The 14,736-nt window shown below is 61.4% G+C and overlaps 3 protein-coding genes across 13 annotated transcripts; 1 reads left to right on the top strand and 2 right to left on the bottom strand.

Annotated features, from left to right (window-relative positions):
- Positions 1-550: 550 nt before the first annotated feature.
- Positions 551-1,243, top strand: LOC311618792 (small integral membrane protein 29). Its single transcript, XM_084876421.1, has one exon. It carries the CDS (start codon positions 669-671, stop codon positions 975-977), a length of 309 nt encoding a protein of 102 aa, XP_084732547.1. The 5' UTR covers positions 551-668; the 3' UTR covers positions 978-1,243.
- Positions 1,244-1,456: 213 nt separating this feature from the next.
- On the bottom strand, positions 1,457-5,447 carry MIOX (myo-inositol oxygenase). 11 transcript variants are annotated; one of them, XM_084876419.1, is made up of 10 exons: positions 5,387-5,447; positions 4,892-4,946; positions 4,233-4,313; positions 3,963-4,125; positions 3,321-3,388; positions 3,103-3,212; positions 2,754-2,821; positions 2,627-2,676; positions 2,428-2,540; positions 1,457-2,331 (listed from the first exon to the last, which is right to left on the bottom strand). In XM_084876419.1, the coding sequence occupies exons 3-10, from the start codon at positions 4,269-4,271 to the stop codon at positions 2,223-2,225; spliced, it is 720 nt and encodes a 239-aa protein (XP_084732545.1). In that variant the 5' UTR covers positions 4,272-4,313; positions 4,892-4,946; positions 5,387-5,447; the 3' UTR covers positions 1,457-2,222. The 11 variants fall into 11 exon arrangements, with proteins under 11 accessions (XP_084732545.1, XP_084732540.1, XP_084732546.1 ...); XM_084876414.1 differs by having other exon boundaries at positions 4,892-4,972; positions 5,387-5,443; XM_084876420.1 differs by having other exon boundaries at positions 4,233-4,340; positions 4,892-4,972; positions 5,387-5,429.
- Positions 5,448-10,474: 5,027 nt separating this feature from the next.
- On the bottom strand, positions 10,475-11,271 carry ADM2 (adrenomedullin 2; the record flags this gene model as incomplete). Its single annotated transcript, XM_084878380.1, has 2 exons — positions 10,475-10,778; positions 11,162-11,271. 2 exons carry the CDS (start codon positions 11,269-11,271, stop codon positions 10,475-10,477), a joined length of 414 nt encoding a protein of 137 aa, XP_084734506.1.
- Between the last annotated feature and the right edge of the window lie 3,465 nt (positions 11,272-14,736).

Genomic DNA, 14,736 nt, shown 5'->3' with positions numbered 1-14,736 from the left:
TCTGCCGTGTGTGCTTTAGCGACGAGGTGTTTCTTTCCTTTTTTTAAAATTTATTTTTATTTCAGAGAGGCAGGGAGAGAGACAGATAGAAACATCCATGATGAGAGAGAATCATGGATTGGCTACCTCCCGCACGCCCCACACTGGGGATCAAGCCCACAGGCCGGGCATGTGCCCTGACCAGGAATTGAACCCTGACCTCCCGGTTCATGGGTTGATGCTCAACCACTGAGCCACGCCAGCGGGCAGGTGTTTCTTTTTATCAGGCGACCGAGCCCAGAGGAGTTGGTGACTGTTTTGAGAAAGGGGGGGTGACGACTAGGTGATCCCAGGTTCTCAGTGGGGAGCTGGGAGGGTGACAGGACACATGTCCATGAGGCCGGGTGTCCCCCCTGCAAGCAGACCGCCCTGCATGCAGCACACAGGGCTCAGTGAGGTCCAACTCCAGCTGCTTCTAGATCTTTTTTTTTTTTTTTAAATATATTTTATTGATTTTGTACAGAGAGGAAGGGAGAGAGATAAAGAGTTAGAAACATCGATGAGACCGGGGCCCGGGAGCCAAGCGAGGGCGTTCCTGTCCGGGCTGCAGCGGCGGGAGGGAGCCCGGTGGAGGCGCCCTCCCGAGGCACTGCCCATGCTGACCGCACGGTCCTCCAGCTGCCGATGTCATGAGTAACACCACGGTGCCCAGCGCCCCCCAGGCCAACAGCGACTCTATGGTGGGCTATGTGCTGGGGCCTTTCTTCCTCATCACCCTGGTCGGGGTGGTGGTGGCTGTGGTAATGTATGTCCAGAAGAAAAAGCGGGTGGACAGGCTTCGCCATCACCTGCTCCCCATGTACAGCTACGACCCCGCCGAGGAGCTGCACGAGGCTGAGCAGGAGCTCCTGTCTGACATGGGAGACATGAAGGTGGTGCACGGCTGGCAGAGTGGCTACCAGCACAAGCGGATGCCCCTGCTGGATGTCAAGACCTGACACCATCTTCAGAGCCATGGGGTCCTGCCGCTTCCCCTCCCACCTGCTCACCCAGGCCCCCGGGCACTGGTTCTCCACTCCGCCCACCCACCCTTGGTGGGCTGAGCCTGCTCCCAGGCAGCAGGGGTTTCTCCCGCTGGGGGTGGACAGAGCCCTGCCCTCTGTGGGCCCCCTTTGGCCCCTGACTTGGCTTGGGAGCTTTCCATGGTGACAGGGCCTGATGTATAGTCTTCAGTATACATACTTTGTAAATAAAATGTTTTGTGACTAAAAAAAAAAAAAAAAAAAAAAAAAAGAAACATCGATGAGAGAGTCATCAATCAGCTGCCTCTTGCATACCCCCTACTGGGGTTATGCCCGCAACCAAGGCACATGCCCTTGACCGGAATCGAACCCGGGACCCTTCAGTCCCCAAGCCAACGCTCTATCCATTGAACCAAACCGGTCCAGGCTAGATTTTTTTTTTTTTTTTTAATCTTCACTCAAAGGTATTTTTTCCATTAATTTTTTTTAAAATTTTATTTTTAAATATATTTTTATTGATTTCAGACAGGAAGGGAGATGGAGAGAAAGAAACACCAATGATGGAGAGAATCATTGATCAGCTGCCTCCTGTACACCCCCTACCGGGGATCGAGCCCACAACCTAGGCATGTGCCCTTGACCGGAATGGAACCTGGGACCCTCCAGGCCATATCTTTCTCAAAAATCGGGACTATTTTTAAAACGCTGCTGGACATGGGGAAAATTGTTAAAAATCGGGACTGTCCCGCCAAAAGCGGGACGATCTGGTCACCTTACCATAGGCCGATGCTCTATCCACTGAGTCAAACCAGCTAGGGCTCCACTGATTTTTTTTTTTTTTTTTTTTTTTTTTTTTTTTTTTTTTTTTTTTTAGAGAATGGAAGAGAAAGGAAAAGACAGAGAGAAGCATCCAAGTGAGAGAAACACTTGGATTGGTTGTCCCCTGCAGATGCCCCGACCAGGGCCTGGGCCAGGGAGAAGCCCGAAACCTTGACCAGGATCGAACCCGTGACCCTTCCGTCTGCGGTCCGACACTCTATCCACTGAGTCAGACAGCTAGGGCTGCTTCTAGGTCTTTATTGCCATCGACCCAGAGGCCACGGGTGGGGAGCAAGGACAGCAGGCGGGTCCCCAGGAGGCTGGGGTGGGTTGTCCCCGTGCCCGACACTGGTGTCCCCCCGGGAACCCGGCCAGGCCTGAGCAGGGCGGGTGGGCGGCTGGTCACCAGCTCAGGACCCCAGGACAGTACTTGTCAATGAGGCCCTGGTAATAGGGCCGCAGCTGGTCCACGTCCGGCAGGTCAGGACACTTGGTGTAGAGGTCAAACTTGCTGCAGCGAAGAAGGGACGGTGGGTGACTCAGGGGAGGCCCCTCCCCACCCCCCACATACCCCCCGCCCCCCCAGCCTCCATGGGGGTGGCTGTACTTGAACTCCCGAACCCAGGGCAGCATGGCCAGGTCCTGCTCGCTGCACAGCTGCCGGTAGTCGCCCCCCGTGTGCCACGGGTAGAAGGAGTGGAAGCGGATCATGTAGAAGGCCTGCGGACAGGAAGAGGCCACCCCCAGCGAGCGCCAGGCTGGGGGGGTGACGGGCAGCCAGGCGGGGGGCCCCTCCCCACACCTACCTCGGGGGGCAGGGAGAAGTTGTTGAACTTCATCATCTGGTACATGTACTCTGTGGGAGAGAGGGGTCACCACCAGGCACCCAGAGGGACGCCCCTCCTGGGCAGGGCCAGCCCCCGCCAGCCTCACCATCGTGGCCCCAGGACATGAGGACGTTCTCGAGCCCACAGTGCGGCTGGTACATGCCGAGCTCCGAGCTGCGGGGAGAGGCGGGTGAGGGCCAGCCTGTGGGGCTCCGTGGTTGAGCGATGATCTATGAACCAGGAGGTCACGGTTTGATTCCCAGCCAAGGGCCCTGGCCCGGGTTGCGGGCTCGATCCCCAGAGTGGGGCGTGCGGAGGCAGCCGATCTATGGTTCTCTCTCATCGTGGATGTTTCTCTCTCTCTCTCCCTCTCCCTTCCTCTCTGGAATCAATACAAATATATTTAAAGAAGAAGACGAAGAAGCACCGTGGGGGCCAGCGGGGGCGGGGGGCACCTGTATCGAGGGTCCTGCAGGTCGGGGTTGTCCTGGAAGGTGGAGTCTCGGAAAACCACAGAGGCCTGGGGCCGGCAGCCCACGGGGAAGGTGTCGCCGACGACCGCCCACTGGGGAGGGACAGGCAGCCATGGGGGGCAGGCCTGGCTTTTCCCCAGTGGGGGTCCCGCGCCCAGAGCTAAGGCTGCCCGCCCTGTCCCCGCCGCCACGCCCCTCACCTGGGGCTCCCCCGCCAGAGCCAGGACCTTCCCCAGGTCGTGCAGGAGCCCCACGAGGTGGAACCAGTCTGGGAGGAAGGGGGACAGGGGTGCCGGCGTCAGGGCAGGGAGGAACGGGGGGTGCCGGGGTCAGGGCAGGGAGGAACGGGGGGTGCCGGGGTCAGGGCAGGGAGGAACGGGGGGTGCCGGGGTCAGGGCAGGGAGGAACGGGGGGTGCCGGGGTCAGGGCAGGGAGGAACGGGGGGTGCCGGGGTCAGGGCAGGGAGGAACGGGGGGTGCCGGGGTCAGGGCAGGGAGGAACGGGGGGTGCCGGCGTCAGGGCAGGGAGGAACGGGGGGTGCCGGGGTCAGGGCAGGGAGGAACGGGGGGTGCCGGCGTCAGGGCAGGGAGGAACGGGGGGTGCCGGGGTCAGGGCAGGGAGGAACGGGGGGTGCCGGGGTCAGGGCAGGGAGGAACGGGGGGTGCTGGGGTCAGGGCAGGGAGGAACGGGGGTGCTGGGGTCAGGGCAGGGAGGAATGGGGGGTGCTGGGGTCAGGGCAGGGAGGAAGGGGCCTGCGGGGAAAGGGCGCCCTGTCTGCCCTCCCAGCCCTAGGGGCAGTGCCTCCCCCACCACAGCGGGAGGGAGGGGCAGGCGGGGCGCACCCTTGTCAGGGTGGGCCTGCCGGATGCCCTCGGCCGTCTGGAAGGCGTGGAAGGAGTTGGGGAAGTCCACATCGGGGTCCGACTCGTCCACCAGCCCGTCCAGCATGTCCACAGCCTCCAGGACGGTCATTCTCTTGTAGGAGAAGCTGCTGAACTGGGCGTGCTGGCCCGGAGGACAGAGTCAGCAGGCCCCCGCCGGGCAGGGCCGCGCACTGGGGCGGGGCGGGGGGCCATCCCCCTCGGAGCTGCCACGGAGGGGTCAGCCGGTACCTTCCTCCGGACGAAGTCCACCGTCTGGTGTGTGTGCATGAGCTTGTAGGTGGCAAAGACGCGGTCCAGGAGCGGGCCGGACTGCAAGCCAGAGGGTCAGCCAAGCAGCTGCCAACCCTGCCCTCATCCCGGGTCCACGGACCCCTCTGCAGGCCGGTCTCACCGGTGCGAAAGGGCCTTCCCCACAGGCTGGCCCTGTCCCTGTGCCAAGGGTTGCCCTCCCCTGGGAAGCGCGGGGCGGGTGGAGTGGGCAGAGAGGGTCTGAAACGTGGGTTGGAATGGGGCCAGGGTGGGGCTGGAGAGGGTGTGGGGGCAGGGAGGAGGCGCAGGGGGCAGGGAGGGGGCGCAGGGGGCAGGGAGGGGCGCAGGGGGCAGGGAGGGGCGCAGGGGGCAGGGAGGGGCGCAGGGGGCAGGGAGGGGCGCAGGGGTGATAAAGCTGGAGAGGGGTGTGGGGGCAGGGAGGGGCGCAGGGGGCAGGGAGGGGCGCAGGGGGCAGGGAGGGGCGCAGGGGTGATAAAGCTGGAGAGGGGTGTGGGGGCAGGGAGGGGGTGCAGGGGGCAGGGAGGGGCGCAGGGGGCAGGGAGGGGCGCAGGGGTGATAAAGCTGGAGTGGGGGGTGCGGGGTCCAGGACCCACGAGGGGGACGGGCAGGGTCCTCACAGTGTAGTTCCGGAAGCTGCCCTGGTCCTTGGCCGCCTCCGGGTCCACCTCAGGCCTGTAGACCAGGGAAGGGTCTGGGCCCTGGTTGGGTGGGGGTTGAACCCGTTTCACCACGATGCCAGCTCCAGGAGGCAGAGGGGACCCCTCGAGGGCAGGAGACTAAGTAAGGTGGGGGGGCGGCAGCGGAGGCCAGTGGTTGCCCCAGAGCACAGCGCCCCAGCGCACGCATCTCCAGCCCTCGCACCCGCCGAGGCCGAGGTGAGTCTGGCCTGCAGAGCGATGTCAGCCGGGCACCTGCTTCTGGGAGATGCTGTGCAGGAGCCCAGACCCAGCTGGACCTCCCTCCCGGACCCGGGCACGCTGGGAGCGTGGGGCTGGGCAGCTGACCCGTGCCCAGTGGGACCAGAAGAGGAGCAGCGGGTTGGCGGGCACCAGCAGGGCGGGGACACTGAGTGTGGTCAGCGGGGCCCGTGGGCACTGGGCCTGGGGACTCACCACAGCCACCTTCATCCTCGGAGGGAGCAGAGCTGCAGCGGGCACGCGTCCCACAGGCCATGTGCCCTTATATGTGCCCACTGTTACATAAGTGGTCGACACCACCCACCCCTGGCCGGGCCCTCGGTAATGAGTGACCATCCACCCTCCTCCTGGCTCAGCGAGTTGATGGGTCAGCACAGGAGCGGCCCAGCCCCTCCTGCCTGAGCTCTGGACTCCCTCCCGGATGACTGGCCGCTCAGGGTGTCCTGCGCTGTGTCCCACAGGCTCCAAACCCGGCCACACCCCCGGGGCCCTCCCCATGGACTGTGGGACCCCGCCACCCCCATCCCTCAGGCACCTGGGATTCTGGGCACGGCCTTGTTCCAGAAACACTTACTCTTCCCGGCCGGCGTGGCTCAGGGGTTGAGCATCAACCTATGAACCAGGAGGTGACAGTTCAATTCCCCCTCAGGGCACATGCCTGGGCTGTGGGCTCCATCCCCAGTGTGGGCGTGCAGGAGGCAGCCGATCCATGATTCTTTTATCATTGGTGTTTCTTTTTCTTTCTCCCTCTCCTTCCTCTCTGAAGTCAATAAAATATATATTTAAAAAAAAAAAAAGGGGGGGTCAATTGTGGGGGAGGAGAGAGGAGGATGTATGTAATACTTTAAACAATAAAGAATTTTTACAAAAGGAAACTCTAACACATTTATTTATTTATTATATATTTTTATTGATTTCAGAGAGGAAGGGAGAGGGAGAGAGAGAGAAACATCAATGAATGATGAGAGAGAATCATCGATAGCTGCCTCCTGCACACTCCACCCTGGGGATCAAGCCCCAGGCGTGTGCTCTGACCCGGAATCAACTGTGATCTCCTGGTTCCTAGGTTGATGCTCAGCCTCGGAGCCGCACCAGCCAGGGCTATTCTGACCTTTCAAATGGGAAGGAAGCGGTTCCCAGTTGGGCTCCACCAGAACACAGCGGGCCAGCACGTCAGCGAGGAGCAGAGCGGACAGGGTGTTCCCACCGCAGCCCCAGGGGCAGCCCCAGCCTCGAAGCCCACCTCTGCCCACGGCAGGCGGGGAGGGGCCACAGAAAGAGGCAGCCACGGACTGACGGGGTTTACGAAGGGACGTGTTCGCAGGAGGCAAGTGTGGGCGGCTGCAAGACCAGACGCATCCCTGCGCCGCTCGGCAGGGGCCGGCGGACAGGACAGCGCTGGAGTGTGGAGTCCCGGACGAGCGCAGGAATGCTCCCTGGTACAGACATCGCTGTCCACTCTTGACCCGGCCGGACAAGGGCCTGTTCCAGGGACCGGCACACAGCGGGGCAGGGAGGTGCCCACCGATGGCTGATGTCAGAACAAGCAGCAGCTGTGGTCAGCTCCACGAGGTCTGCCCAGGCCTGCTCGAGGCCACGTCCTGGACCATCTCTCCGGGGGGAGGACGGGGAGGGTCTGTGGAAGGAAGATGCCATGAGGAGACCTCAGGAACCAGGGGTTCTTGCTAAACTGACGGGACAGGATTCCTGCTGAAGGCGGGGCAGGGCGATGAGCCATCAGGGTGGGGCCTCTGCTAGTACCAGGCGAGACCCCGGGGGTGGGGATGGGGTGGGGGGGCCGCTGAGAGGAGCCCGGAGCCCGCTGAAGTCTGTGAAGGTGACGGTGGGTCTCTGTCTGGCTCTCAGGGCGAGAGGTTCTGTTTTGAGTCCGGGCAGAGATGAATTCCAGCAGCATCGGGCCCAGTCTGGTTCTGCAGACACAGCAGGGTCCAAACACACGCACAAACCTGCCTGGCACAGACATCTCCACAGAAGAGGCAGACAGCGAAACGAGTCCTGCCAGCCGGCGTGGCTCCGTGGCTGAGCGTTGACCCATGCACCAGGAGGTCAGGGTTCGATTCCCGGTCAGGACACGTGCCCGGGTTGCGGGCTCCATTCCCAGTGTGGGGATGCAGGAGGCAGCCGATCCATGGTTCTCTCTCATCATGGATGTTTCCATCTCCCGCTCCCTTCCTCTCTGAAATCAGTAAATATAAATATATTAAAAAGAGAAAGAAACACGACAGAGCTCTTGCTGCTCAAAGGTGGCCTGAGGCTCCAGAAACGGCATCGCTTCTGTGGGACGTGATACTCGGGGGTGAGCCTTCCTAGAGACCAGGCAGGACGCCCCGAGGGAGCCCCCGGACAGCGGGGAGCCAACGAGGCTGCTTCCTGAGGACAAGGACGGACCAGGAAGCCCTCAAAGGAAGGCCTGATGACAAGGCGGGTGTGAACAAAAGCCTAACTAGAGCCGAGGAGCTGCCTGGAACCTCTTACGCCTCAAATCGCTGGATGTTAAAACCTTTGCACGGGGCCCAGAGCAACCTGTGTCCCAGAGGCCTGTGTGCAGAGAGGACGAGAAGCAGGTGTGACGATGACTGGATGGATGACTGCAGGACCTACTGGGCGGGAGACTGCAGGACCTACTGGGCGGCTGACTGCAGGACCTACTGGGCGGGAGACTGCAGGACCTACTGGGCGGGAGACTGCAGGACCTACTGGGTGGGAGACTGCAGGACCTACTGGGCGGGAGACTGCAGGACTCACTGGGCGGCTGACTGCAGGACCTACTGGGTGGGAGACTGCAGGACCTACTGGGCGGCTGACTGCAGGACCTACTGGGTGGGAGACTGCAGGACTCACTGGGCGGGAGACTGCAGGACAGGAATGAGAAGTTGGTGAGAGTCCCGTCACTGCGCCATGCTGTCCATGCTGTCAGCACCAGCAGCAACGCCTTCCTTCTGCGGACACCACGGTCCCTCCCCTAGTCAGCACCCGTCGTTGGTCTCCTAAGCAGAGCATGATTTGGGTTTCTGCCAGAATCAGTGATTCAGGAAAAGCTTTAAAAAAAAAAAATCTCAAATAAATGCTTGTCTCTCACGTTGAAAGGCCTTTTCCTTTTATTATAGGTTGACAAGAGGTGTGGCTAACGCAGGAGTAGAAGGCTGTGCCTCCTGCACACCACACACTGGGGATCGAGCCCACAACCTGGTGGAGCTGGGTGCTGCCTCCAGACCTCCAAGGGGGCTGCGAGGTAGGCGGCCGGGGCATGGCCTGGAGCCCAGGGGCCTGGGGCACCAGGTGTGATGCTTTGACCACAGCCTGTGGCCTCGTGACGCGGCCCAGCCATGCGTTAAGGTCAACAGTCCGTCCCGCCTCAGGGAACAGCCGCCCTGGGCTCCGGGGAGAGGACCCGGCAGCCTGGTTACCGTGTGGGGGTGCAGCGCGGGGGAAGTTCCATGTGCAGGCCCAGGACTTCGCCCCAACTCTGCCCTCCTGGTCCCATCTTTCTCGTTCCCATCCCTGCCGGCCTGCCTCCGACACCCCTCAGTGACCACAGGCCTGGCTCTGAGGCCCGCCCACGCGTTCCAGCCTCACTCAGCGGCTTTGGGCGGCCTCTGCACTCTCTGGGTGTTTTTTGTCTTTTTGTAGTTTTTTTTTATTTTTATATATATATATATATTTTTTTTATTGATTTCAGAGAGGAAGGGAGAGGGGGAGAGAGAGAAACATCCATGATGAGAGAGAATCATTGATTGGCTGCCTCCTGCATGCCCCCTACTGAGGATCGAATCCACAACAGGGCATGTGCCCTTGACCAGAATCGAACCCGGGACCCTTCAGTCCGTAGGCAAACACTCTATCCACTGAGCCACACTAGCCAGGGCCTGTCTGTGGTTTTGTCCCTGACCTCTGTGGCTGCAGTGGTTGCCCTTAGAGTTGGGATCATGATTGTACCCCCGTCACAGGGTGGCTGAAGGGGTGACAGGGGCAGATATGGGCACACTCAGTGCTGTGTGGGTGTTTGCTAAATACAAGAAACCACCTCCCTGGATGCCGGACCATGTCCCTGTGATGCGGGGTGTCAGGACTGACAGGCTCTGAGTCATAACGTGCAAGGGGCTCCATGCATGCTGCTGTGGCCGTCCCCCTCCCCAGGGTCCTGGCAGGCCCCAGGCAGCAGGTCCCAGCGAGTCCCCCCAGTAGGCAGGGCAGGGGTCAGGGAGCCTGGTTGCCTGTGGAGTCCGCACCCTTGTGTGCTGTCCCCACACCCCGGGAGATGCGTGAAACTGGGGGTCCCAATTTCATGGAGCTACTCGCTCGGCTGGGAGATCTTGTCCACAGTCCAGCCTGCCTGGCCCTGGGACGTGGAAGGGGTGTCTGTTCTGCTCTGCCCCAGAACACCGTGTGACTTTTTTTTTTTTAATATATTTTATTGATTTTTTACAGAGAGGAAGAGAGAGGGACAGAGAGTCAGAAACATCGATGAGAGAGAAACATCGATCAGCTGCCTCCTGCACATCCCATACTGGTAATGGGCCCGCAACCAAGGTACATGCCCTTGACCAGAATCGAACCTGGGACTCTTCAGTCCGAAAGCCGACGCTCTATCCACTGAGCCAAACCGGTTTCTGCTCTTTTTTAAAAATATTTTTTTATTATTGATTTCAGACAGGAATGGAGAGAGAGAAACATCAAGGATGAGAGAGAATCACGGATCGCTGCCTCCTGCACATCACACACTGGGGATCAAGCCCACAACCTGGGCCTGGGCCCTGACCAGGAACTGAACCGTCACCTCCTGGTTCATAGGTTGATTGCTCAACCACTGAGCCACGCCGGCTGGGCTAAAGCCAGGATTTAATCTGACGGCGAGCCCAGCAGGGAGAGGGCCACGCGCACCAGGCAGTGCGGCCCCCGGCCCCCGCGGCCCCGAGGTGGTGCCTGGGTGCTCCGAATGACTTCTGCTCCGTGACCCTAGCAGACCTCGTCCCTCCAACGCCCTTTCCCCCGGCCACCTCAGGGGCACACTTGTCCCCTGAGCATGCACACTGCTGGGTGCACAGACCCTGGGCATCCGGACTCTGCCTGCTGACCTGCCTGGGGCCGCACAGGTGCAGGTTTACGCATCCAAAGCAGTACAAGGTAGCTCGCTGCAGCAGGTGGTGGGCGTGGGGGGGGTTTCTGCTGCCTGAGGGAGCCCTGGGGGCTGGACTGGGCTGGGCTCAGCTGCCGCCCTGGGGTTGGGGTGCAGCATCTGGCTAGGGCATGGCCTGCCCCACCTCAGCCATAGCTGTGGGGGCTGCTGGGGTCCATGGGGGCTGGGTCCCGGGGGCCGGCCGAGGCCACGAGCTGCCACAGGCGGTGGCTGAGGTTCTGCACCTGGCAGGTGCTCAGCACACAGCCCACCCGCAGGCGCTGAGCTCTGGGCCTTGGGGGGCTTAAGTGCCGACGGGGACCACTCCAGAGAGGCTGACCCGCGGCAGGGGTCAGACGGGCGCCCCTCTGGGGTGGCTTGTGGATCACAGGCCGGGGTGCGGGGTGCTGGGGCTGCAGGCTGCTGGCGAGGGTCCTGGCTGGAGGCGCCCTGCAGGGGAGATGGAAAAGGTAAACCTGACAGCCCAGCCGGTTCAGGGGCCCCCGCTTTCTGCCTGGAGAACGCCAGGGGGAGCTCCAGGTCCTCCTGGGGCTCAGGACCTGGGTCCTGGCTACTCAGCCACTCAGTAGCCCAGGCCCCTGTGCCATTCACCGTGCTTCCTGGGAAAAGGGCACCCCTGGCTTCTGAGGGTCACTGTGCTCAGGGCCGAGTGGCTCCCTTGATTTTGAGGTAAGCCCTAGCCACAGGGTTTTTCCCCAACGCGGGGAGGAGGGGTGGGGGGGTGCTGGGGAGGGGCTGGGCAGAGGGGGCCTCCCAGGTGTTTGGTTTCTGCAGCTTCGGCCAGGGGACAGGCTGATCTGTGCCCCACTCACCTGGGCCGGGCGGGCTGCCGGCTTCCGCCCTGGCAGCGGGTCAGTGCACCTGGGAGCTGCAGGCAGAGGAGGCTGAGGCATCCGAGGGTGACGGGCAGGAGCCAGGCCATGGCGGCGGGCGGATGGCAGCCAGCGAGCAGGCAGGTACGGGGAGTGGAGGGCTGCAGCCACCTTCCATGGGGAGCCTCCGCGTGGGGTGGGAGGGCTGGCACCTGCGACCAGCGGTGAGAGGGTCCTGCTTAGGACGGAGCCAGGGCACCTCGGGACCCAAATAGTCTCCCCAGGAGTGGGCAGGGCAGGCGGGGCGGGGCGCCCTCCCCAGGCCTCCCCTGCCCCCCACTCCCCCTTCCGCTGGCTCCCCAGCCTCTCCAGGCTCCCCTGCCCCCCACTCCCCCTTCCGCTGGCTCCCCAGCCTCTCCAGGCTCCCCTGCCCCCCACTCCCCCTTCCGCTGGCTCCCCAGCCTCTCCAGGCTCCCCTGCCCCCCACTCCCCCTTCCGCTGGCTCCCCAGCCTCCCCAGGCCTCCCCTGCCCCCCACTCCCCCTTCCGCTGGCTCCCCAGCCTCTCCAGGCTCCCCTGCCCCCCACTCCCCCTTCCGCTGGCTCCCCAGCCTCTCCAGGCCTCCCCTGCCCCCCACTCCCCCTTCCGCTGGCTCCCCAGCCTCTCCAGGCTCCCAGGCAGAAAGAGTGGTGCCAGAGGGGTGCAGTTCACAGGGCTGGTTCCCACCCAGCGCCTCTCCTCTGGGGTGGAGGGGGGAGTGTCCCAGCCCACAAATGTGGGGGGCAAAGAGCCACCCTGGGGCCTGGCCAGCAGCCCAGAGGAAGCACAGCGGGCTGGGCACTCGGTCCCCCACAGAGAGAAGTTCAAGACCCCTCAGCCCCAGCAGCTGGTTTCCTAAGAGCCTGCTCCTGTCCTCTCACCACTGAAGGACTGAAGATTTCTGTGAGCAACTTAAGTAGAGCGTGAGGTCCCCATTGCCCCCGTGGCTCCTGCACCGGGGGGGAGGGGGGCATCCCACGCCTGACTTCCTCTTGTTCACAGGCCGGTGTGAGAGTCACCGAGCACTCAGGCGCGAGCAGCTAAAACCCGTGTCCGCTGAGAGCGCTCCGACCCTCCCACTGCTGGCCCTGCTCCCGTGTGTAGGTGTTCTGGGGCTGACTTCAGGGATCCTTTGGTTTTTATGTTTATTTTTTAAATATATGTTGATTGATTTCAGAGAGGAAGGGAGAGGGAGGGTTAGGAACATCAATGATGAGAGAGAATATGGATCGGCTGCCTCCTGCATGCCCCCTCCTGGGGACTGAGCTGCCAACCCGGGCCTGTGTCCTGACCGAGAATTTAACTGTGACCTCCTGGTTCATAGGTCTATGCTCAACCACGGGTCACACCGGCCGGTCAATGGATCCTTTATTAAGGAGCCACTAGGCGACCTCCACGAGGACCCTCGTGCTGTGAGCACACGAATGGGTGTCTGCAGGGTGGAAATTCCGGTGCAGGGTGAGCCTGTGTTTGTGGAAACTCAGTGTCACACTGTGCCCCACGAAGCTTGTGCCAATCCACTGTCAACCCCACAGACTGAGAGGGGACAAAGACCCATCGACCCCCCTCTTTTTCCCCCCAAATATATCTTATTGATTTTTTACAGAGAGGAAGGGAGAAGGATAGAGAGCTAGAAACATTGATGAGAGAGAAACACCAACCAGCTGCCTCCTGCACACCCCCTACCAGGGATGTGCCCGCAAGCAAGGTACATGCCCTTGACCAGAGTCAAACCTGGGACCCTTCAGTCTGCAGGCCAATGCTCTATCCACTGAGCCAATCACCCCTTTTAAAAATATATTTTTTTTATTGATTTCAGAGAAGAAGGGAGAGGGAAAGAGAGAGAGAGAGAAAAACAGTAAGGACGTGAGAGAACCATGGATCGGCTGCCTCCTGCACGCCCCTACTGGGGATTAAGCCTGAAATTCAGGCAAGTGCCCTGACCAGGAATTGAACCGTGACCTCCTGGCTCATAGATCGACACTCAACCACTGAGCCACGCTGGCTGGGCCCGTCGCCCTTCGTGGATGACTGAGCATCTCTGAGTCTATCACTCCCTCCTCGTCTTTCAGACCCTCCTCAGCGTCCTGCCCTCAGTCAGGCTCCTGTGAGTGACCCCCCCCCCCCCCCGTGCCTCTTGCTGAGCACACCCTGGGAGCCCAGGGAACATGTGCTGGATGAGGGAGCCCACAAGTGCTGAGCGTCACTGAGTGCGGTTTTTATCCTGGGGAAGGTGGGGAGTATCGGCAGGTAACCCCATTCCATTGGCTTCCTTTTGCCGTGAGGGAGCAGGGAGAGGGTCACGAGCACATTAGACAAGTGGGGTCAGCAGGAAGGTGGGGGCTGCGGGCTGGAGGGGGCAGGCAGGTTGGGGAGTTACGGAGATGGCAGGCTTGGGGTGGGGGGACGTGTGAGCACTGCCTAAGGAGGGTGGGGAGAGGACAGAGCGTGACCCGCCGGCTGTGAAGGGACAGGCAGGGGAGGGGGCGCGGGGGACCCGGGGGCATGATTCTGCAGCTTCTCCCCACGAGCCCTCTGCCTCCCACTCCCCGACTCAATCTGTTGTCCACACGGCTGCCCGGTCGATGGTATTCCTCACCCCACCGATGACGGTGCTTCTTAAAAAATGTTTTCATTGATTTCAGAGAGAGAGGAAGGGAGAGGAAGAGAGAGAAAAGCATAGATAGAGAAACATCCATCTGCTGCCTCTTGCACGCCCCCTACCCAGAATCAAGCCTGCAACCTGAGTATGCACCCTGACTGGGGATCAATCCATACTCTCGGTGCTCGGTGCACAGGACAGTGCCCGCCCGCCGAGTGCCGCCTGCCAGGGCTCCCGGAGTTTTACTCTGGGGGTGCAGGTGAGTCTCAGTGAGGGGTGGGTCCCGGGCTCACGGCATTCTTCCTCAGGACACATGCTGCCACCAGGGGCCCAAGGTCCCATCTCCCCGAAAGCCCTCTGGCTGCAGGCTGCTTGCTTTGCCTCTGGGACCTCACAGCCCCTGCACAGCACAGCTGGCATCTGGGGACACTTGTCTGTGATCCGTGTGCCCTCTGGGGTTCCTTCATTCAGCCTCAGTCGGAGGAGATATTTCTGGAGAGTGGTGGGCTGGCTGCTGAGAGCTGCCCACCAGTGGAGGTGCCCTGGAGGGTGGGACCCGGGCCACAGCAGGCAGGTGGTGCTTTAGAGAAATTCATGCGAGGCAAGAAAAGCCAGGATAGCAACTGGCTGGGCTACAGCTTCAAGGGCAGTTTTTTAAAAATATATATTTTTATTGATTCCAGAGAGGAAGGGAGAGGTAGCAACATCAGTGATGATAGAGAATCACTGATTGGTTGCCTCCTGTGCACACGCAACACTGGGGATGGAGCCTGCAACCCGGGCACATGCCCTTGATCAGAGTCCCCTCAGTCCACAGGCCAGTGCTCTGTCCGCTGAACCAAACTGGCTAGGGCCAAGGGCACTTTTGTAGAGCACCTTAAGGTGAGAGAGAGTGCGTTTAACGCTGGTGGCAAGGGTCACTGGAGAGGAAAAGA

Source organism: Pipistrellus hanaki (genome assembly GCF_964339955.1).
Source record: "Pipistrellus hanaki genome assembly, chromosome: 3".
NCBI classification, from domain to species: domain Eukaryota; kingdom Metazoa; phylum Chordata; class Mammalia; order Chiroptera; family Vespertilionidae; genus Pipistrellus; species Pipistrellus hanaki.
The sequence above is the reverse complement of the archived record's forward strand: the minus strand, read 5'-3'. Positions and strand labels throughout refer to the sequence as shown.